The 23,229-nt window shown below is 34.7% G+C and overlaps 2 protein-coding genes across 4 annotated transcripts in view; one reads left to right on the forward strand and one right to left on the reverse strand.

The window, feature by feature from the left end:
• CENPP (centromere protein P) overlaps positions 1-23,229 on the reverse strand; it is a 148,030-nt gene that overhangs the window by 31,571 nt on the left and 93,230 nt on the right. The gene's annotated exons all lie outside the window — the stretch shown is intronic.
• On the forward strand, positions 832-22,226 carry ECM2 (extracellular matrix protein 2). The gene is made up of 10 exons (XM_074836580.1): positions 832-968; positions 4,401-4,718; positions 9,794-9,982; positions 11,307-11,789; positions 12,116-12,231; positions 13,843-13,978; positions 15,226-15,383; positions 17,209-17,348; positions 18,483-18,809; positions 19,557-22,226. The coding sequence occupies exons 2-10, from the start codon at positions 4,424-4,426 to the stop codon at positions 19,762-19,764; spliced, it is 2,052 nt and encodes a 683-aa protein (XP_074692681.1). The 5' UTR covers positions 832-968; positions 4,401-4,423; the 3' UTR covers positions 19,765-22,226.

Raw genomic sequence — 23,229 nt, forward strand, 5'->3', positions numbered from 1 at the left:
ACTCAGACAACTCCATCTACGAGGTAAATTTGTCATTTCTGAAGCTTAGCAGACTCAGCATCTCAGCAAACCCTGACACTCTGCAGAAGCTCTATCTGAGGATGAAGGAAAAGGCTCTGCTGGCATACAAAGGACTTGTGGTAACGTACCATTTTTCCCTCCCTTCCCCCCCACTCAGTTCTCATATTTGGATTACTAACTTCACTGCAGCTTCTGCATAGCTGTGCTTCAGGATCATGTTTCAGGATGTAATTAGCCTTACAAAAAAAACAAAGGGAAAATGCTTCAGTCATTTTATTTTCCATGCATAAACTACAACTTATGGTGAAATCATTGCTGTAAATGGACAAAAGAAAAATTTTCCATGCTAAAACTTCAACAGAAAGGTTTGCTGCTTCTAGATTATAGGCTATAAGGGCAGGAGTGGATTAAGAAAATAGGATTTGAAGAAAAAAGTTCTAATTTTAATAAATATTTTTATGTTGAGGTTACACTTGCCAAACTGTATTATCTCTGTAAAATAATAAATCTACATTAAAATTATGTCACCTGGAAATTCAATTTCTAAATACATAAACCAGAACTGAATAAAATATACATTTTTTTGTGTCTTTTGAAAACACTCCATTTCCCTGTTCCTCATGCAACTGTAAGTACTGAAAGAGAATTTCCAGCTGTGCCTTGTCAGCCTACGGACCGAACATATTGTGCTGCTTTTCATTTTCCTTAAGTGAGCTTTTTAGTTCTCCGAGTAACAGTATTAGCTGATTCTCTGCACACAGAACAGAACAGCGCTTTGTCCCCAGGGAAAGAAGCTATTTCAGACTTAACTAAGGAATCATCTAACATGTTTCAACAATCCCTACTGTTTCTCTGTTTGTTTTAAAGATATCACTGTGATTTTGTTTCATTTGCAACTGGAGACTAAATGACACCAAGCAGAATCTGCTGTTAGGTTAGATTACAAGGTAAAATGTTTTAAATTTTAAATTACTGCTTAAAGCATGGTGTTGAATGGCTTAAACTACATGTTAACTTTGCAAATATGTATGAAATAATATTAGCTATATTTAGCAATACTGAACATAAATGCTTTTCTAGATAAAGTACGCAATACCAGTTGATCTGCTTTTTGTTCGGTATGAATGTTTGCCACGCACTTCAAGCTTAAACTAACTGAAAGTGCAATTAGTTTTGCTGCTATGGCTAAATGTAACTCATTTCTATGCAATAAATTTAAAGAAGAGTATGTGAAAAATCTTGGTAAATCATTTTAACCCCTGTGTATCATGAGAAATAACCTTGACATCTTAGAAACATGTTTGAATTTAGACTGAATAGATAAAGATAGATTATTTAAGAAATGCTGATACTCTGGTATTTCTAAAGGGTCACTACTTTAACAATTAACTATTGCCATTAACATAATAGCAAAATGACAGATACTGAACTTACTGAAGAAAAACATTTTGAAAGCTACAAACTACTGAACACATTAGTGATAAAAGTAAAGGTAATGAAGATGCTTGCGCATACTATGCATGATCTAAACATCTATGGGTAAAGTTAAAAAAAGGTATAGCAATGCAGCCATGTTGAGAGTATCTGGCAACACAAAGATGTAATAATTTCATTATATTAGGTATCTATAATTTTATTTTTATAGGTAATAATTTATTACAAAAGTCAAATAAGTTGAGTAGGTTTAATTTTCCCCAAATTAAAAGTTGGCTGGCACTATACTAAATATAAATTCCTGATAGATAATCTGAGGATTGCAGTCAAGGGCAATAAAGGCCCAATGCATTTAAGGCCTTTTTCTTGTATGACATTCACAATTTGGGCCTTAAAATGTGAGACAGCATTTGTTAATAAGCCAAGGAAAGAAACTTAGAAATGTGACTCAGTATTTTGCATGCAAGGAACACCATTTGATTGAAAGTAGCATTATTAAGCCTTTGATACTGAAGAGTTAACTTGGTGTGAAAATATAGCATATAAAACTCACATATATGAACAGCATTACTTTATAAAGACATACTAGGTGGATGGTGTTTTCCATTGTTTTTTCTTTTTATTTGTAGTTATAAAGTATTTTATAAAAATAAGTTTCACTTTAAAGTAATTTGATTTCCTATAGAGTTTTACTCCATATTGAAGCTAACAGCAAAACCCTGACACATCATTTGTACAGTAAATGTAATGTAATTCACCCTATATTAGTCCTGACTTTTAAAAATACATGCATAGAGAATGGAAAAGTATTTCAGTTTTGCCATCATATGCCTCTGGTCACAGGAAGAAATGGTTAAATGTTAAAAAAGCACAAATGTAATGTAGTAGCATTGTAACTGCATAGCTATGGCGTTATTATAAAGTATACTATAAAAATATGACCATAATTAAGAGGTCACTAACTCAACAGAATGAATACACATGTTCAAGACTTTTCTTTGTATATTCAGTTTTCCCTAAGGGCTCTTTGTGTGTTTCATTCAAACTTGCTGAACAGAAGTTTACTGTGTAATTTTATAGCCAGTCATTACCATGCAAGTAAGTCAGAAACCAAAAACATTAGGTCATTTGTCCTGCAAGCTGAGGTTCTAAGAAACACACATTTTCTGAAAAAGAAGACATTAATGCAAAGTACAAACTTCTGCATCTATTTGCCATGTTAACTAACAGTAATTTCTGTAAATAAAAGGCCAGTATAAAGTCTATATAACATTTTGGAATAACTGATTTCTAATAGGTAGAAAGCAGTAAACTAAAGTCTGGCTTAATTCCAGAACCCTGCTATTACAGGAGACGTTATGGGGATTCATGTGAGACACCTGCATCTCAAATTCCCTTTATATGGAAATAAAAACATTAGCTTAGCTTAACAAAATTCTGCAAATTAATAGATATTTGCTATAATGTTTTAAAATTAAAATAGTTGAACAGAGAAACCACAATATTAGAAAGAAGTAAAAGCGTACTGTGTAAAGCTTATTTACTGTCAACTTCCCATTTAAAAACATGTGAATAAAAAATATGAGAATTATGCTGTGGAAAGCATAAAAACATGCAATCAATCACGTGCCTTATGTTAAAGAAAAGTTAGGTAACTTATACCAAAAACTTGACCTATTATATATAAATCAGAAAATACCAAGTGCACAAACTTTAAAAAAAAATCTCATTCAGGCAAAAACACAGTTCTTGAAATAATACTATCCTGTATTTATACAATATAAGTAACTATAATAAGACTTAACTCCAAAGTGAACTATTACATGTAAAGACAGACTGATGAACATTAAGAAAAGGCATTTTTTAATCCCCTCAAGACTTCATTAGAGAAAAACCATGGACATACTCTAAGCCTTGTCTTGGACACAAAGACTAAGTGCTCTAAGTCTCAAGTTCTTCACTAATTCTCAACACCACAAGAATACTAGTGTCTTCAGGCTCTACCATCTCAGTTAAAATAGGTCACAGAACAAGAGTGTTTCCTTTTTGAAAGAAATACGCCAACAGATCTATGACAAATCATTAATAAATTTGGACATGCATAGCCTTATTTCCACCCTGGTAGAGCCATTGCTGGGTTTTATGCCTACTCCTGAATCCCCACTGCTCTGTTTTGGAATGCCACCTATTGGTGACAGTAAACGTGACTGTTCTGTCAGAAACATAAGCAGCCTCAAGATATATAGTAATTTTTAATTTCTTCAAAAGCAAATGCAGAACACAACTCATTATATATTAACCTTTTTAGACTACCTATGTTTAATAAAAACTTGCACTAGAAAAGCAGATGTGGGATGTCACCAATAGTACTATTGTGATCAAACTTCCAAAAGGTCTCCTCTACTGCAGAACCAAAAAGATTCTGTTAAAGAGGAGGATGGCTAGAAATGGAAGCAAAAGCAACATCTCTTTTCATCTATGGTAAAAAATACCTTGCACAGAAATCACAAACCAAAAGCATTTGGGGAGCATATCAGAATCGAATTGGGCATTTTTCTGTTTCTTTGCCATTCCCATGTTCAGAAGTTACAACAACCAGAATGAAACATTAGCAATCAAAAAAGTGAAGAAACACTTTACAGCTCTCAAGAACTCCCTTGCAGTAACAATTACTAAACTACAAATGCCTGGCAGCACTGCAAATCTAAACTACCTCTTTAAATGCAACCCCAAACACAAAGCTAGCACCTATTTCAATTTTACTATTGCCCATAAGGGCAGAGAACCACAAAATAAAATTGCTGCTTTAACTCTCATAGGGCAATTTCCTTCCAAGAGGAAGCTTGGTTATATTGACCTACCTTGCTTTGAAAAGTGCACCGGATGACTGACACAATCCTAAAAGCTCTCTAGGTATCTAATTTACCTCTTTTTTCCCATTCCAGGATACTTTGAGACACACTAAAATATGCAGGCCACATCATTAGTCTATTATTTCCTGCTTGTGTGTCTGTGCATTGATTTTTGTCAAAATGAAACTAGTGCACTTATCAGGAGGCCAAGGAGAAGAATGCGCTACAGAGGACTGAGAAGGAGCTCCTCTGCAGGGCACAGGTCCCCAAGACAGCCAAGGACGAAGCTTCCAGCTCCTGTTGCTGTAGTATCCAGCATACCTCTTATTAATATTGATGACGGTGTTATGGGAGTGTTTGACTCTCTCATAGGTGTGGGTGGACATGAATCTAGTTACAGTGTCTTACCAGGTAAGAATAAAGCCCCTCTACTACTTAAGAGTGGGTCGATTTTTCTCTTGATTTCAAATGAAATGTATAAAGTCATGAAAGCTTTATCTTAGCTCTACTTGCAACACATACTGAAATAAAACTCAATTGTCTTTTTGCTAACCTACTTTTGTTGCCTCTTATAACGATTTTGTGGTTAGCATATGAAGCTTTTTAATTGTCTATGCTCAAGCCTTACAGAGAAACCTGCTTTGCCAGGTAACTAGTATTTTCTGCAATTTTTCTGTATTCTCATTTCATCTTAACTAATAAAAATTTTGTTGCAGTAGTTTCATAACTTCAAATGTGTAGCAAGTTTGAAGGCAAGTTTGAAGCACTTCTTGCTCAATATAGCTCCTAAGTCAATTAACATTTCATTGAGGCCCTAACACCAGTAACACCAGTGTTATTTAAAATGTTATTTAAAAGTTATTTTTTATTGTTTGTATTTTTGAAAAGCAGCAATCAAACTATGTCTACATGCAATATTTCAGGAATAGTTATTTATTTTGTAAATAATAACACACAGTGATAGTTGTAATATGAAACTTACATTACAAACAAGACCCTTATGATGGAAAACTAATCTAAGAGAAAAACCCCACCCATTCAACACAAGATCACTCTTATGCTCCATCTATATTGAGAACCTGGATTTATTTAAAAGAAATTCAATAGTATGATTTATATAAAACTTGCCTTTCCAGGGATCTAGGGGTATTCACATTGCTGCACTAATATGTATTTTATGGGTTTTGAATGAGATGTAGGGAAGAGAATTTGATGTCTTAAGAAACAAGCAAAAAGCAGAATTTCATTGGTCTTTACTGAAACTTGCCTTGGTAATCATAACAGGCCTTTCTGCAGTCTCCTCAGAGAATACAAGACTAGACGGGGACTGAGAACTGATAGTTGTAAAGTGTCTCTTTGGTCCTTAGCACAGTAAAGGAAGAGAGAACTCTTGCTCTAGGATGCTTGTGATTTTATGTTCACCACCACAGATGGGAAATTACAACTCACAAAACAGGAAATTAAGATTCACAAGAGTCTAAAAATCAGACATCCATTCTGAAGAACTTCTAGCAGTACTTTTCAATTTTGAAACCTCAGATATTAACCAACTCAAAATTATTGAGATAACACTTCATTTCTTTTCATAGAAAGAGGTTCAAAGGTTCAAGAAAAGACACTGGGATGTTATGAGGAACCAATATGGGGTCATGTCTACTCTATAGCTAACAAATATAGACATAGATATTTCCATTCCAGGACCGAGAACACACACTGAGTAAAATCATGATATTCAATTTTAATAAAAAAATAAGAATGCCCTGATTACCACTGTTCTATGTAAAATGATAATAATCTATTTTTATAAGCAAAAAGGTAAGCCTTTTAATGTGTCATACAAGAGACATGACCACTAGGTTAATAGGTCTCAACTTAAACAGCAAAACATATTTTAGTCACATTTTCTTAACAATTACTATTTGTTGTGAGTCCTTACTTTCAGAAAGGCCGAACTATTTCAGATCATGTGCTTTTGCCAAGAAAGGTTGGACCAGTTGATCCTTAAGGTCCCTTCCAACCTGGTATTCCATGATCCAAATATTTTCAAGTAAGGGGTTTTAACGGGAAAACTAGCAAAACCCTTGACTATAGCATTTCTAGTGTGTACTACAACATTACTCTTATAATACATACTACTAATATCAAACCTTTAATTCAAAATATTTTTTGAATTAAACAGAGGAAAATACCACATAAACAGCATACACTGCAAGTAAGATATTCCAGTCTCTCTGTCAGAGACCATCAGTCATGCTGAAATAATGCATGGTTCTTCCCCCCTCCCCACCCCATTTGTTTCTATCTGGACTTGCATCCAAAAGCTGAGCTAAAACCACTGAACTCATTTTTTTTGGAACTTCATGCTGAATTTACACCATATTTCCAAAGGTTAAAAGTCCTGTCCTCATCTGCCAAAAACTTCAACCACAAGGTATTTTTTTAGTCTAGCTTTTAAAGTTCAAAATTTTTTCAAGTTAATGTCAGATTTGGAAAAAACAGAGCCTATTAAATAATAGAAGACTATTATTAATCATGCTTCAGAACAGAGGAAAATACAATCCAAAAGTTAATTTTTATTCTCCTAGCTACTTATTTTGCTCTTAGTAGCCTAAAAAAACAATTTACAGATATTATACGTGGGATGAAAATTAACAGTTAAATAGAGGTTTAACAGCAACCAGACATATTTCCTTCCTCCATATAAAGATCATATGAACCATTTAAATTAAATCAAACAGTTCACCACAACATAAGTTAATTTGCAGTTGTCTGTCCATTAAGCAGTGCAGAATAGGATGTGCACTGTTGCACTATTTCCAATATCTCTTAAACCTCACTTCTCCCTGCTCGTACCACCATACTGAAGTTATTCAGTGGATGGGAGGTTTAAGGAGAGTTTCAACACAGTCTTTACTCTGTCTCATACAGGTTATGTGAGTTCCAACGGAGTGCCAAATAGCAGTTCTGCAACACAACAAAAGGTCATCTCTTTGCCTTTGAGCACACTCACTTGTTCTGTCTTTTTAAGTAACTCTTATGTACACAGAAAACAAGATAATTTGTTAAAGACCTCTGCACAGGCCAAGGCCTGATAACCCATAACTCTATGCTTATTCAGACAAGACTTGCACCAAATTCAGATACAGTCTAGTAGCTAAATCAAAATAAAAAATTTAAGGAAGCACAGAAGAATTTCCATCTCAAGCCAGATATGCTCCTCTGGAACAGCTGACATGTTATTGTTTAACATGAGAAAGTGTAGTGTTCTCTTTGTGTTTCCTTTGGAGATTATTTAAAAGAAATATTGTGGCTTCCTGGCAAGCATATAAAAACCAGAAGTCAGGATCCAGCAAACAGCTGGATTACAGATACCTGGGTAGAATGACAAGGGACTTACAGCCAGCTAACATTTGGCCTGGGCTAACTCATCTCTTCATTCAGTTAACATGGCTTGAGTTGATTAGAGCACAACTTCCTGCAGCTGAAATGATGCATACGTATCCTGGACCTTTAAAAAAACCAAGATGCAACTGTCCAAAAAATTAATCTCTCCCTTTCCATGCTGAAAGAAACTTAAACCAAAAGAGCACTTTTTAAAATATAAGGAATGTAGAGGACCATGCAAACAGGATGATTCTGATAATTAGTTTTTATTCTAGAAAACATGTTCATGTCCACAGTTTTAAATAGAAGGGCAAAGTAACTTTGTTATGAAGTTGAAAGCAGGACTACCTTGAAGGACCTAGGAGAGTGCCTCATTTTGAGTCAAATATTAATTCCAGAGACATTTCAAACCAAATATCTACAATAGTCTTGTCAGGATATTTAGAGACTATCCTGAATACTCTTCTTAAAAATGAACAACCAAGCATAGACCAGGGTGGAGTGTGGGAAAACAAACCCTGCAAACAATCCCTCCAAAGACAATTTGTCTGTCACGAATAGAAAAGTCTCTTGCTTGTAAATTCGGTTGAGATGAGATTTTTCCACTGCATTAGACAATCTTGATCTCAAGGAGAAAGTCAAACCAAATAGGAAAAGAAGAAATTTTTTTTATTTATACACAGGAAAGTACAAACTAACTTAGGAATGGGTTTTCAGCCTGAAACAAACACTTCAGCAGTGCATTCTTACATTAATTAGAAAGAGGAAAAGGAAGGTGTGTGTGTAGGGACTACAGATTATCACCAGATTCAGAGGTACACGCAAAAACAGGAAAAGATTTGCATGGGATAAATAATCTCAACCTTGGCATTCCTTCTCTCAAAAGGCCGAAAAAAAGCGTCATGTTGAAGTGCAATGTTTATCCTGGAGTCTGGATGAGAACTGCCCAGGGAAACTTTTGCTGAGGTAGACTTCATCACTGGAAGGAAAGAGAGACTTGGAATAGTTTCCTTCCCAAGTTTTACACTCTCTAAACAACTTGCCTACTGAATATCTGAGTGTAGCTTACAAAATAAATCTCTTCTACATTTCTGTCTGAAAATTTCAACTGGTACCCTGAGGAAATCTCAATTTTTGTAGATTCATGTCCAGAAACTTTGGAGATGAAGTATTTATTACCACAAGTTGTTCAAGCTTACTACTTTCCTAGCAAAGCGATTTTTTCAGATATCGCAAGTTACAGGGAAGAGATGTTTGCCATCTTACCAGTCATTACAGAATGGACTTTGCTTCCATTAAGCCTATGAACAGCTACTGTAAAGTGAATATTGTTACCCTCCCAGTTCCACAGAGCCTTAACAAAACTTCCTCATTTAATGTTCAAGATTTTAGAAAAGATGTCTAGTGCGCAAGAGAGAAACAGAAGGGGGTCTGGAAAAAATATTCTCAAGTTCTGCATGATTTATTTTAACTCTATTGTGGTGAAGAAAACTTTTGCTTCTTTCTCAACTATATCTATGTGCAGCTTTGATTGAGATTGTGATTTCTGCTTTCCATTTCTAAGGATGGAGAAGAAAGAGGAGCTGCCATGCAAAAGACCCTTAGAAACTCACTGCCTAGATTTAATTTTCTCATTTTAGGAATATCTCAGAACTTGAATAAATTCAATAGTTTTTTGAGAAGACAAAGATGGTAAGGGTCCTCATGAGCTGACTAGGAAGAGGGGAAATGAACCATTATGACGACTGCTTGAAATAGAGGGAGCAGACAGTTAGAGAGACAGAGAACCTGCACTCAGTTTTCACTGTGAAGCTGTACGGAGGTAACAGCTCCATACACATTAATTGCGTGCCTCCCCCTTGATTGCCTTTGCAGCCGAGCGGCCAAGAACCAAATAGGGAGCGGAGACTACTAATAAGCTGGAGAAAATACAGCTACGAAAAACAAGGAATAAGGATAAGATACTGAGAATAGGGTATATTTTACACATTTTCAAAATGAGAAGAAAACATCAGTGCTTCTTTCCAAAGTTTTAAATAAATACTGTTGATTTTAATTTAGTTTAAGCTATTTAACTCCAATATTCTAATGTCTTCTCTTAGGAAAGAATGGGCACTGCACAGCTAATGGGATGATTCTGTATGATAAAGCCGTCTGGTCTCCCAAGCCCTGCATTACCTGTCTCTGTTCAAAAGGAGAAGTGATATGTGATACAACCATGTGCCACCCTCTGAAATGTCCCAAAACTATTATACCTGCTGGAGAATGCTGCCCAGTTTGTTCTGATACTGGTACAGTACACCATAATATTTTTACTGTTTTAAAACTACCTCATGCAAAACCTAACATAAACACTACATTTAATGATACCAAGGATTACAAGGTACACGTTATCCTTTTATAGAGAAAACAAGTCCTGAATTACATAGTAAGAGCAGGTCTTCATAATTTTTACTCAAGTTGACTTCTGCTTCTTAGAGTACACTGGCTGTTAGATGAGTTTGATATAATATTTAAAGAAAATATGTTAAGTATGCAATAGTAAAGATAATGATGATGCTTCTTCACTTCTACTTTTACAAAACTTTTGGTAAACGTATGAAGCAAGAACACCTGGTTACATTTTATATGCCACTTCCATTTACAAAGGATCAATCAATACCTCCTAGCCATTATGAATGTATTAGACATACATAATAAACATCATACAGTTTATAGACTGTATAGACTGTTAGGAGTATAAAAACATGCAGCTATTTGGTACAAATCAAGAGAAGAAAGTCAACTCACAAGAGGAACAACAGAACTACAATCTTGCTGCTTCTTCATAAAAATTTAAACAAAATCAGTATCTTTAAAAAGAAAAGGAATGGAGGAGATAAAGATGAAATGTGATTTCTTTCCCCCATTCCTAGTACCCTAAGTCTGCAAAGTACTGAACTTAACCTCCTCTTACCATAAAAATATTATTTAGCCTCGTGTGCATGTGTATATGTGACACAGAAGCACTGAGTAGAAACATCGAAGAAATTAACTGTAGAGCTAGAAGTCATGTTGACTGAAACAAACTCCTTGTACTTGAATTGCTCTGCTATGTGAGTAAAAACTGCATTTTGGTAATGAAGCTAACACATTTATTTCCCTGGTGAGCTCCCACCTGCAGCCATCTCGATACCTGACAGTCCCTTGCACAGGCAAACATGTCTTAACCTTTGTGAATTTCCTTTAAATTACCTTTCTCTCACTCTCAGACACATTCTTTGTCCTCTTTAGACACTTCCATCAACACAAAAAATGAATATATTAGTTCAAAAAGGAAGATAATGAAGGCTGTATTAATTTTTCCCACTTTTTTTTGAGTTGCAATGAATCATACATGTTTACAAACTGTTCTGCATGGTTGGCGTAATCATTTCTCAAAGTATGTCTCATCTGTCAAGCAGTAATATAAGTATTTTTTCATTCTCTCAAATCATATTCTAAGGGGAATACTATTCTTCTATAATTACCATATTTTTACCATATGAGGGGAACAATGTTTACTAAAACTTTAGTTTTGGATCCTCTTATCAGACAACTTTTTTTTTTTTCCCCCCATTCTCTGTCTCTGGTTAGCCTCCTCTTTGGATTCAAGTATTATTTCACTGGATGACATAAGTGAGTTGTCTGGTGATTCTCCAGAACCCAATGACCTTGACAACGCCAATGTATTGTCATCAGCACCTACTCAAACTGAAAAAGATGAACTGCTTAGAACAGAATTGGTAGACGTTAAAGAGAAAGAGGGTCGTAAAAAGGACGAAAAGAAGAGAAAAAGGAAAGGCAAAAGAAATCGACAGAAGTATAAAGCCTATCACAGAGGAAAGAAACCTATGACAAGAAAGGGAGCTGCAGAAGAAGAAATACAGTATGAAAGTGATGAAGATGATGGTACTTTCAGAATGCCATCTCATTTCCCAATTCCTGTTCCACCCATAGAAGCTCCTCCTTTGCCAGCTGGATGTTCAACCTCAGACACCACAGTAAGCTGTATCAACGCCAAACTTAGACAAATACCACCAATCTCAGATCCAGATCTAACAAGTCTAGACCTTACAGGTAAATAGCGGGTCTGATTTGCATGATTTTTCCTCATGAAGCAACATTATCCATTCTCAAATGCAGTCAACACTAGTGTTAATACTTTGTTGTTCCTTATCATAGAAACTTATTAGAATGAATTTTACAGCTAAGGCTCTAAAACAACAAATTAAAAGTGTTAGATTTGCTTACTAATGTTTAAATACTAATATGATTTTATCTACACACAATTATTGTACATAATACAACTATTTCTGTAATATATTTTTTTATGTACAATACTAAACAACTCAGATGAATACTGTAATTCATAACACAAACTATTTTCTTTAATTCTCTCCTAGGAAATAGTATCACTACTATCTCAGATGAAGCATTCAACGGGATACCTAATTTGGAATGGATTGATCTGAGTAAAAATAATATTACATCTCCTGGCATAGGTCCACAAGCATTCAAGGTAAGAAAGCCTAACCTCTCTACTATTATATGTCTAATTATTACTTAAAGGAAAGTTTTTCCTGCTTTTCAGTCTATGGTTCTAAACCAGTTTGCACCTAGTATGAGTAACCATTGTATAATTAAAATACAGTTAAACCTGGCTATTTCAAGAAATCTCTCATCATAATCAAGACTATCTAGAGATTTCTGAATTACATTGACCAAGTAGTAAATGTTAAACAATAAGAGAGAGGCAATTTTCTGATATTTTCTCAGTTGCGGTTGAGAGATTTCAGAAATTAAGCGTTCATATTCCACTAACAACATCTGGGATATTCAGGCTCAACATTTGTAAATTTATGTATCATCTTTCTCACTACAGTAGCTCTGTAAAGCTTATACTCTTGGATTCTCAAAACTGCCTATGCCAGGTCTCGCTCAACAGCAGTTCACGTAATCAGCTGTATGCTTATTGGTGACTATCTTTAATGAGAAACTTTCGAGCATAGCTGCTTACTAAAAGAACAGCTTTCTCATAAAATAGTCCAAGAATCTATATTCGGTCTTTTTCTTGCAAGGGGAATTTAACAGGCTATTCAAGTGCATTTACATATTCCTCACTTGAAGACAGAATAGTCCCATAATAATCTCTCATTTAAGTATGTACAGGTAGTAATTCAAGTGTGGAAATAAGGCATCAAGGCCTTATTTTTTCAGGCAAGATGAATACAAAAAGCATATGAACAACAAATTTAATTATCACACTATGTTTTTAATTTTGTTTCCTGCCATATGCAATCAGTCTTCTTGTAGGACTCTCTGCACACCACCTTCCCTCCATATAACACAAAGAGCTTTGGCCGATTTCAAAGGACTTCAGTTCCTACAACTCCTATGAAATTAAAGTAGATGGAAAAGACAGACCAGAAAGGTGTCTCAATCGTGAAATAAATTTTAGTGATACAAGTATCACACCAGGAAGTTAAGACAAAACTGGAGGAAAACAGGCTTCAGTGGATCCGCTACAACAACTCCACCTTTTTAAGAAATGCTCACTACTATTGATGTGCATTTATCAAAATTAAGCTATGATAATTTTTCATACCAATTTTTTAAGCTGGCTGAAGTCATAAAAATCCCAGGTCACTGAAAAAGTTGCTGCTGTTACACTTGAGAAAAGTAAATTTACTGACCTAGAGAAAACCATCAATTTGCTCAAAAATGAAGAGTATAAATGCATTATCTATAAATGTATGTACTTTGAACTCCTAAATACTGCAGCAGTGTAGTAAGGTAATATCTGCAGGACTCAGTAACAGTAATACAAACTATTATGACTGCATAGCTGCAGCATGGCCATGTGGAAAGTTGATGTGCTCAATCAAGCTGTTCCGGCTACACATTACATTAACTGGCACCTTTGTTAATATTTAGAATAAAGAAACCAATTAATTGGACTGATAGAAAAAAAGCTTTTTTTTTAATCCAAACACTGGATATTAGTGCACCGCTGCTGAAAATCTTCAAAAAGCATGTGTTTAAGAAAATATTGACTATGATTACACTTATGTTTAACCATATGTTTTACACCTTGATAATCTAAGTTGTCTTCTTCATCCCTATGAATAAGATCCTGAAAAAGCTAAAACGTTTGTATTTGGATGGAAATATGCTGGTACATATTCCCTCTGAATTGCCATCAACTTTGGAAGAAATAAAAATAAATGACAACCACCTTCATGCCATTGATGAAGATGGCTTACAAGGTATTTAGAAAACTAATATTGATCATATGAAAAGAATAAATTTGAAAAGCAGAATGTTCAAAAAAGTGCATGTTTTGACATAACCAGAAAAATAATTGCTTGCTTTTAAGTGCCATGTTTTCAAAAGGCAATGAAAGCTAAAGGATTTGCATGACAAAGTTTTTTAAAATTATATTTTCCCTTCTTATGCAACTGCTATTCTCCCAAAGCAGCTTATATTTAAGGTTAGTAAGTAAAGATGGATTTGAAGTATTTTGAAGATACCGACTCTCCTGACTCATAATCGGATTGCTTTATGTGTGGTGAAACTATACGAGTTATTTTTTAAATTCCACGAAAGTGAACAAAATTTGATGTGCATGAAAAATAAGGCAGAATGTAACTGGAGTTAACCATGGTCATTTTTAAGCCAAGCTAAATGTGGGCTGCTACAAAAAAAGGAAAAAAAAAAAAAAAAGAAGAAAAGAAAAAGGGTACCATCCATGTCATAATTTGACTGGCTTTTTTTCTCCCTTTCCTCTCCTGCCAAAAGTGCCCCCATTTAAACTGGATTAGTTCAGTGATACAGCTCACTACAGGGCAATATAAACGCTTGAGCTAAGACATAGAAAAAACATAGGCCAAGGGCCACAAGAGGCTTTTACTTCAAAATCATCAAACTGCACTGTTAGGAGGATCTATACAAATCCTATGTAAAAAATTTATTTGGATTATTTATGAATCAGGAACTTATTATTATGAAATAGTATTTCCTGCTTACATACACTGATCAACACTGGTTTCTTCTGACCTGCATTTGCATGGTTGAAAGGAGTAAAGCAGGGAGGGGAAGATATGAGCCCAAAGAAAGAGTAACATACCCATTATTACATGAGTGACTGGAGACCCATGGAGATCGTTGGGCAACAGCACAAAGGTCAGCACCTACCTACTATTCCAAACATCACCTGCACACAGCCATGAAGTAATGAGGCCTAAACAGTACCATTACCCCCAAATCTTACAGCTGCCTTCTTTTCCACTCTAACTGGGAGAGCTATAAATAAAGCTCCAGGCCAATCTCTAAAGTTCTACAAACTAATAAGCAATATAATTCTATGATTATGAGATAATAAATGAAAATCTTTTCACTATATTTTTTCACTCCTGTGAACTGATCTGAGTAAAGACAACTAAATTTTAAACATGCATTTTAACAAGATATGAGATGGCATTAACTAACAGAAATTCCAACTTTTTCTCCCCAGATTTAAAGAACTTGGTCACCTTGGAATTAGAAGGAAATAAACTTAGTGAAGCAAATGTCAGTCCTTTGGCCTTTTATCCTTTGAAAAGTCTCTCCTATTTGCGACTGGGAAGAAATAAATTTAGAATTATTCCACAAGGTCTTCCCGCCACTCTTGAGGTAAAAACAATCAAAAAGCAAAAAAACCCAAACACCCAAAACAAGAAAGCTTCATTTTCCCAGACATTTTCATCTTTTTTTTTGCACTTACTGCCTTACAATCATCAGGTAGAGATAAATCTAAATTTTATAAATTTGTTTCTACATATACTAATAATTTTTATTCCTAAATCATTAACTCTAGAAATTTACTTATATACTAATTCCACCCCAAAAGGTATCTTTTAAGTCTGAATTTATCTAGTACTGTCTCACAAAATAGTATAGCCTGCAGTTTGTCTGTTCAGTTACACATCATTCACATAACACTCCTAATATCTATCCTAAAATAGATAATGTCTTTGTGCAAAAACATGGTGAACTTTGAGTTACCACACAGAGTAAACTTCACAAGACAGCAAGAAGAATGATGAGATCTACAAAACCTGTTCTATAAGGAAAGACTAAAGGAACCAAGATTGTCTAGTCTGAAAGAGAGAGCGAGAGATGCCTATATCTAACCGTCCTCCATTTTTGGCTGATCTAAGTCTCAATTTCCCTGGTTTTCCAAACCTTCACTGAATTCCGCTTCATCTGGGGTGAGGGGCAGTGTTCAAATGGGAGGTTTATTTCTCTTCCCTGAACAGTTTCCTCATTCCTTGATTCTTAATCAAGAAATTTCTTCTTTTGGTAGTCTTCCGTCCCATTCCTCCGTCCAGAATTTGGATGTGATTTGTTGCAGTGGTTTGATTTGGGTTTTTTAGGGATGCTATCTGGAAGGTATTTTTTTCCTCCTTTTAAATATCTGTCTAGTTTCATTCTCTGTTTACCTCGGTCTTCAAAGATAATACTTGCTACCTATTAATTTCACCATCTCTCTTAATTCTACCTTTCCTTTTGCTCTTTCACATTTCAGTGTCCTCGTATTTTTTTCCTTTTATCCATGAGATGTTCCATAATCTGAACAGCAAGGGGGGGGGGGGGGGGGGGGAGGCAAAAGCAACAATATCTTTTCTGTAACATCAGCTTCTGTCTGCAACTTCACTTCAGTCTCATGTTCTCCACTACCCATTCACTCATACCTTACATTTTTCTTTTTTCCATTTCAACCCTCCTTGATGAAACTCTGAACACCTGACAAGTTTTTCTACACTTCATATATTTTGGGAACATTTAATTTTAAACCAACACCTAATAAATTCACAAACAATTGTTTTCAGGCTACAACATTGCTTTTCTCTTTTCTCAAAGCCTTCCTCTACACGCCCTAAATTGTATTTCAAGTCCTACATATATTTTAGTCATTGCTCCATTTTTATTTCATGTCACTTTTATCCTACAATACAAGCCATTATCAGGAACTTAATCTCTGTAAAACACACAGTTTTGATACATTGCAGATTCACAACATTAAGTTTTATAAAAGAGTAACAATTTATATTCCCATAAATTTGAAAGTTTCAACGCTCACAAATGCCCAATAAAAATATTAAGAAAGACTCTTAATATTTTTCCCACTAATAACTCCAAGACAAAAAAAATTAACTTCCTGGCAATCTCATCACTCTCACATTATATACTCTTTCACTCTACAACTTCAGGCAAGACAAAAAAAATAACTTTTTCTGTTTGATCTTTCAAAGCAATCTGTATTCTCACAAATGAGGAAACAAAACAATTGCTTTGAAAAACTGTGCTTCTGAAAGTCACACTACAGCTACAAACTGACTCTGATTCAGATTCAGAAATTAACAGATCTATCAGGTAATAGCTATATTTTGAATTTGCAATGGGGAAGAAGAGCACATTTTGCTTTCACAAATTTTCTTTCCGAATGCACTTACAGGAGTTATACCTTGAAAACAATCAAATTGAAGAAGTGTCAGAAATTTGCTTTAACCATACAAGAAACATAAATGTCATTGTGTTAAAGCATAACAAATTAGAAGAGCACAGAATAGCACCTTTGGCTTGGATAAACCAAGAGTAAGTATGAATAATTTTAAATATAATTATTTTCCTGTTGTTAGTGAGTCAGATAATGAAATAAGTATTTGCACTTCATTACTTTTTACCTGAAATTGTAGTTATCTTTTGCTTTGCTTGTTATCCTTAGCTAATTTGTCTTTATTTCCTTTGCTTAAATTGTATAATCTAGAAAGTATTCAGTCATCTTTCAAACAAAAAGATCTTATACCTCAAGTCTATACCATATTAACATAAAAGTCTAAATATTTTTTCTGACCATCCAATTTAAAAAATGAACATGAATTATCAATAACACTCCATACAATTATACAATAATTTGGTATTAATATATAATTATCTCACGGGTAATTTAAAAATCATTTAATATTGTCCTAGCCTTATTTCCCATTAGCTTAAAAATTATGAAAGTCTATAAGATGAAGGGAAGACTGTGCAGCTGCATTGTGTAGAAGTAGAATACAAGCAGAGCGAGCAATGAGAATGAAAGAAGCAAAAGACTATACTGCTTTGATTCTTCTGGTAAATTATTTGCTAAGCTACATATTGTACGTTGCCATAACCTATCAGCTGCAGAACTATCAGCTGATTTTTGGATTTGTAAACTGCTTAATCTGAAAACCACCACACTGTTCCTAACAGCTTCTCTCATCTCTGAAAGTGAAGCACATTGGAATGATTCTAAAGGAGCTGTTCACAAAACAACACAATTTCAAATGGGCTTTAGAACAAAATCTATGTCAATGGGATAACCACTGAAGTCCCAAGCTTATTGTGTGTTTTCCAGTGTAACTCATTATAGCAATTCTGTAATGCATGTCAATCACAAATTAGTCCCTTGGGTTTCCCCTATTCAACCTTCTCTCTGTACTCATTACTGTAGATTTCTTCCCATCAACAGAATCACTGTGCTTGATTGATAGTTAACGACTTCCATTCTTTCTATTCCCAGAGTAATTATGCATGACCATGTTCCATAAAATACATTCTGTTCCATTAACAGAAACAAATTTCCCTTTGAAATTTAGTTTCCTTGTAATCACGTTAAGAGCTATTTTGTACAGAGTGTAGCATAAACAATATAGTATGCTGTGATGTTTTCATCCCTTTATTTTTTTTTCTCCGTTAATGCAGGAACTTGGAATCAATTGATCTCTCCTATAATAAGTTATATCATGTTCCTTCCTACCTGCCAAAATCTTTACTACATCTGATACTTATAGGAAATCAGATTGAAAGAATTCCAGGATATGTCTTTGGTCACATGAAGCCAGGGCTGGAGTATCTCTACCTGTCCTTTAACAAACTTACTGATGATGGAATAGATCCAGTATCATTTTTTGGAGCGTATCACTCTCTGAGAGAGTTGTTTTTGGATCACAATGAATTAAAGTCTGTACCATTCGGAATTGATGAAATGAGAAAGTTACGTTTTCTAAGACTGAACAATAACAAAATAAGGTAATTTCCAAGTTCTTTGTTACATTATGGCATTAAAATAAATGTCACAAGACATGCTTTAAGAACTTTTAACTTTTAAGTAAATCTTTTTCCAAAAATTCTGAAGAATCAGCTAAATCCTGAGTTATCGACTGCAGTATTTCTGCATATGATAAAAGTGAGATTTCACCTTTCACATAGTTCTTGAAAATGCTCACAAAGGCAGTGAGCCCCAGTTCTCTCCAGGAAATTATCTGTAAACTTCTTGGGCTCCATGTCCAAGGGGACAGCTACAATTTGATAGGCAGTAAGTACCAACTTCTGCCCTTGGAGCAGAGCCCAGGCTGGTTACAAAATAACTGGAAGGAATCATCAGCTGCTGCTGATCACTGAAAGGGGCCTGTTGGCAGGTTTCAGCCAGCCCCGGTTGTGAAGTTCAGCATGTTCTCTAGTTCCTCTGTACTGCTTACAAAGCAAAGGAATGATAGACAGGGGATTTTATGTGTGTTAAACAAAGTTTTCATTCAGCAACGCATGGCAACACTTTCCTCAGGAAAACTAAGCATATGATATAAATGCGAAAACAATGCAAGGAGAGAATGTTAAAAAGAATGTCTTGTAAAAGTCCTCAATAATTACTGGGAAAATTTAATGTACTGATTAAGTTAACATTTTCAAATCTCTAAATAAACAGCATCCCTAACATAAATTCTGAAGTTATGAGTTATCTTGGATAATTAAAATATAATTCCTCCCACAATGTCACAGGACAGTCCCTCCAGAACGCATCTGCAGGACTCATACCAATGACGATGATGTTCATGAGAACAGTGAAGAGGAGGAGAATGAAGAGTCACGCTTGGAACACGTTCATCTTGAAAACAACTATATCAATACAAGACAGCTATCACCACATGCATTTTCATGCATAAGATCCTACTGCAGTGTTGTTCTTAAACCACAGAAGATCAAATAAACGCCCCACTTCTGCACTGCAATCCCTATCTCTAGAAACACAGCTTTATTTATTCCCTGCTACTAACAAGTTTGCTTATTTCTGCTTTAAACCCTTCTTACAACTATAAATAAGATACAGTATATTATATACTGAAGGTAGTAGTGTATTTCTTAATATCGTTTCACTATAAAAACATTAGATATAAAAACAGAAGCTGAAGATTATGGCATAATTTATGATTAAACTCAAGATTAACTCAAGATTAAGCTCAAGATTATGTCATCATTCTACTTAAACACAATAGATCAAACAGTGCCCCCAGATATACCTCAAGAATTTAGGATTTAGGATTTTAGAAAAGAATATAAACTAAATCCTCAACTTGGTCCTGTTGTATTTAACTGAAAACATTTTAAATGGTACCATCAGCTTTAAAAATGATACTGGATTTTCTACCAAGAATTTAGTGATAAATTCTCTAACTGAAATTTCACAGAAAAAAAATGTTACATTGTTGGTTTTAGAGAGATGACCCTAAAAACTCATCAGATTCTGTGTTTGAATAGAGGAAGCCAGAGGAATACACAATTAATTTCTATATGAATACTTTTTCTTTTTTTTAAACAAAGTTTATTTGATTTTTTTTTTTTTTAAACTCAGAGTGGTAGGTCCCATTCAGTTGTACAATAGTTAGGTTTGCTAGCTTTTTACGCTGTAGAGGATCAGGATCATGTTGCCCATTTAGGGGACTAAACAGACTTTGTCAAAACTATAAAATATTCAGTGGTTATTTGAAAGCTTCTAGAGAGTCATAGATCACCACTTCGGAGACAATGTTGATAAAACAGTTTCAGTAATACATAAAGGTTGGACCAGATGACCCTCGACATCCCTTCCAACCTGGTATTCTATGATTGTCTGATTTGATACGAATGCCTGCTTAGGCATACAATAGTAAGTGTTTAGAAACCCATTTTTGCTTCCCTAGAAAGGAATTCAGTCTCTTGAAGAAAAGAAGCATTACTAATATTCCACTCCAGTTTTTAATATTATTTCTCTAAAGTGGCCAAAATTTTGATAAGTAGTAGTTAATATTTCTATTTTAAATAATTTCAATAAAAATTGAAAGTAATTCTCACATCTTTCAATTTCTTGATTCCTGCAGTCCTTTCCTATAAGAGTAAGCTGGTGATAGGAAATTATTACAGATCACTGGCAAGTCAATATTCTTCACGCAAATACTTTGTGCTTTCTCCTGGGCCATTCTGTGATGCATAAAATAATATATACTCTGTTTTCTTCAGTGCTATAGCCATGCTGCTTAACCATTTCTTCTTCAGAATGGATCAGAACAAAGGATGAAATGGCTTAATAAAGGGTTTGACTTTTTTAAAGGCATATAACAGCTGTAAGCAACTGCACACCATAAAAACTTCTATGGACACCTCTTAACTACTGAACTGTAACTTTATTGCCCTCACTCTGGAAGTGAAGGTTTCACTATGCATTTCCCACACATCCCAATCTACTGCCAACAGACATGTCACATAATCAGGATAAGCATACTGTTCACACAACATTTAACAGTAAAGGATCTTCAAACAATTTTTTAGCATATAATATATGCATATATGAACATGTGAATTTTGTTTTCTCTGAAGCTATACAATCATGATAAAAACAAAATCACATTACTCTGTCTCAAAGTTCTCTCAGACAAACTATCATCTGCAAGGCCCAATGGGACTTCATCTGCAGCAAGTCAAAAGAGAACGTATTTTCTGTAAGAAACAATTCTAAGATATGTTGATTACTGTAAAATGATTGCTTTGGATATTTCATTTGGTGAAGTATAGTCAGAAGTCATACCTTAGTGATTTGCTAATTTTGATAAAGAATGGTGAAATCAACAGGCTGAGTTTTTACATACAGTGTTCTGTTTTGGGTGATTTGATTTTATTGCTCATGCATTTTCAGCATTTGATTCCTTCCTTCCTTTTTGCTTTGGCTAATACTCCTTTGTCAAACACCATTAAGTTTCCAATCTACTGTTTTGAGAGACTAAAACAACTAAACTATTTTAATGAATGCTGTAAGTCTATTGCTAAATAACTGCAGTTACTTTGCAACACTGCTGAGCAGTGCTTTCAGAGGCTTTCCTAAGCATTTTGAATACACGGATTGACCTAAGGAGGGATTTCCAGGTAAACAAGCTGCTGTATTTCACCATTTCATGCATTCTTATAATAAATGTAGGAAAAATGCCATATATTGCTGCAAATATTTTCATTCAAATAGAGTACTTTTCTTATCAAAACATTCAGACTTAAGATCCGCTGGAAAACCTCCACTGGATTTGCATGGAATAACACTGCTAAAATACAGATGACTAAAGATTTATTGTGACCATTAACATACTTTTTACTTAAATATGTGCTTTTTTTCATTTTTAAGATATCATAAAAGTGAATTTTATGCAAGTCATTTGTCTAAGATATTTCCTTCGGTCATTTAATACAACAAGTATCAAGCTTGCCTGAAAGCATGCTGTGATAAGTGGTTCCTACAAGAAGCCCTCAATAACATAACACAATGTAAAGTAAAGTTACAGTGCAAATATAGTGCTACAGTAGTGAAACCGAGAGACTGAAGGAAAATCATTTTGGAAATGGAACACAACAGTAGCAGAGGCAGAAGACCAAGGAGGAGAAAGATGCCAAGCCATGAAGGGTATGTAACAAACAGATGCTTACTCACTTAGGAAATACACGGGCAAGTAAACCTGGATAACATTTCCACATGTCAAATGTAAGCAATTTAAGTCAGTTCACTCTTCAAAATAACTACACAGGAAGTGAAATGGGCTTTATTATTAAAAAAAAAATCCAACTGCTTTTTAACAGTAAAACTCAGAGGATTTTATGAACAAATTAAATGGGATTATCACCATTTTACAGCTTGTGACAGTAAGACATAGAGAAGTGACCTGACCATTCTTGGTCAAGAAAAAAATCAGAACAATACAGAGAATCTTTGGCCACCAGTAGGATAAAATACACAAGGCCAGCTCAACACAAAACCCCTACAGTTATTGTTTATCCTCAAACAGGTTTGAGCAAATAATTAATTTTTGCAGCCTTACATTGGAAATTAATGTTCTTCAAGATTGAGAATGGAATATAGTTCTACTGAAGTATTATCAGACTCAGAAGTCTTATAAAATAGTATGGCCCAAACCCTGTAATAGCCATTAGATATTCTTGTGGAACTGAAATAACCTGTCTGAACCTCAGTCATACTGGTCCTTTGAAAATTTCCTAAGTGTTACACAAGTAGGCACCACTCGATCTTTTAGTCTGATAAGAAGCTCAATTGAGATTTACTGGGAGAGCCTTCAAATGATTCCTAGATAAGTGGAATAATAACTGCCAACAGAAAGTCCCTGTATGCAAACTGGCAAGTCCCTAATGAGAAATGTGGTTT

The sequence above is a fragment of the Strix aluco genome, chromosome 11, assembly GCF_031877795.1.
Source record: "Strix aluco isolate bStrAlu1 chromosome 11, bStrAlu1.hap1, whole genome shotgun sequence".
NCBI classification, from domain to species: Eukaryota; Metazoa; Chordata; class Aves; order Strigiformes; family Strigidae; genus Strix; species Strix aluco.

Excerpts from the sequence above, each read along its gene's own strand:
- ECM2 (XM_074836580.1), top strand. The coding sequence starts at position 4,424 with ATGCAGGCCACATCATTAGTCTATTATTTCCTGCTTGTGTGTCTGTGC. Across the intron at positions 9,983-11,306 it reads CCCAGTTTGTTCTGATACTG|CCTCCTCTTTGGATTCAAGT; the intron begins GTACAGTACACC and ends GTCTCTGGTTAG. Across the intron at positions 17,349-18,482 it reads TTGGCTTGGATAAACCAAGA|GAACTTGGAATCAATTGATC; the intron begins GTAAGTATGAAT and ends CCGTTAATGCAG.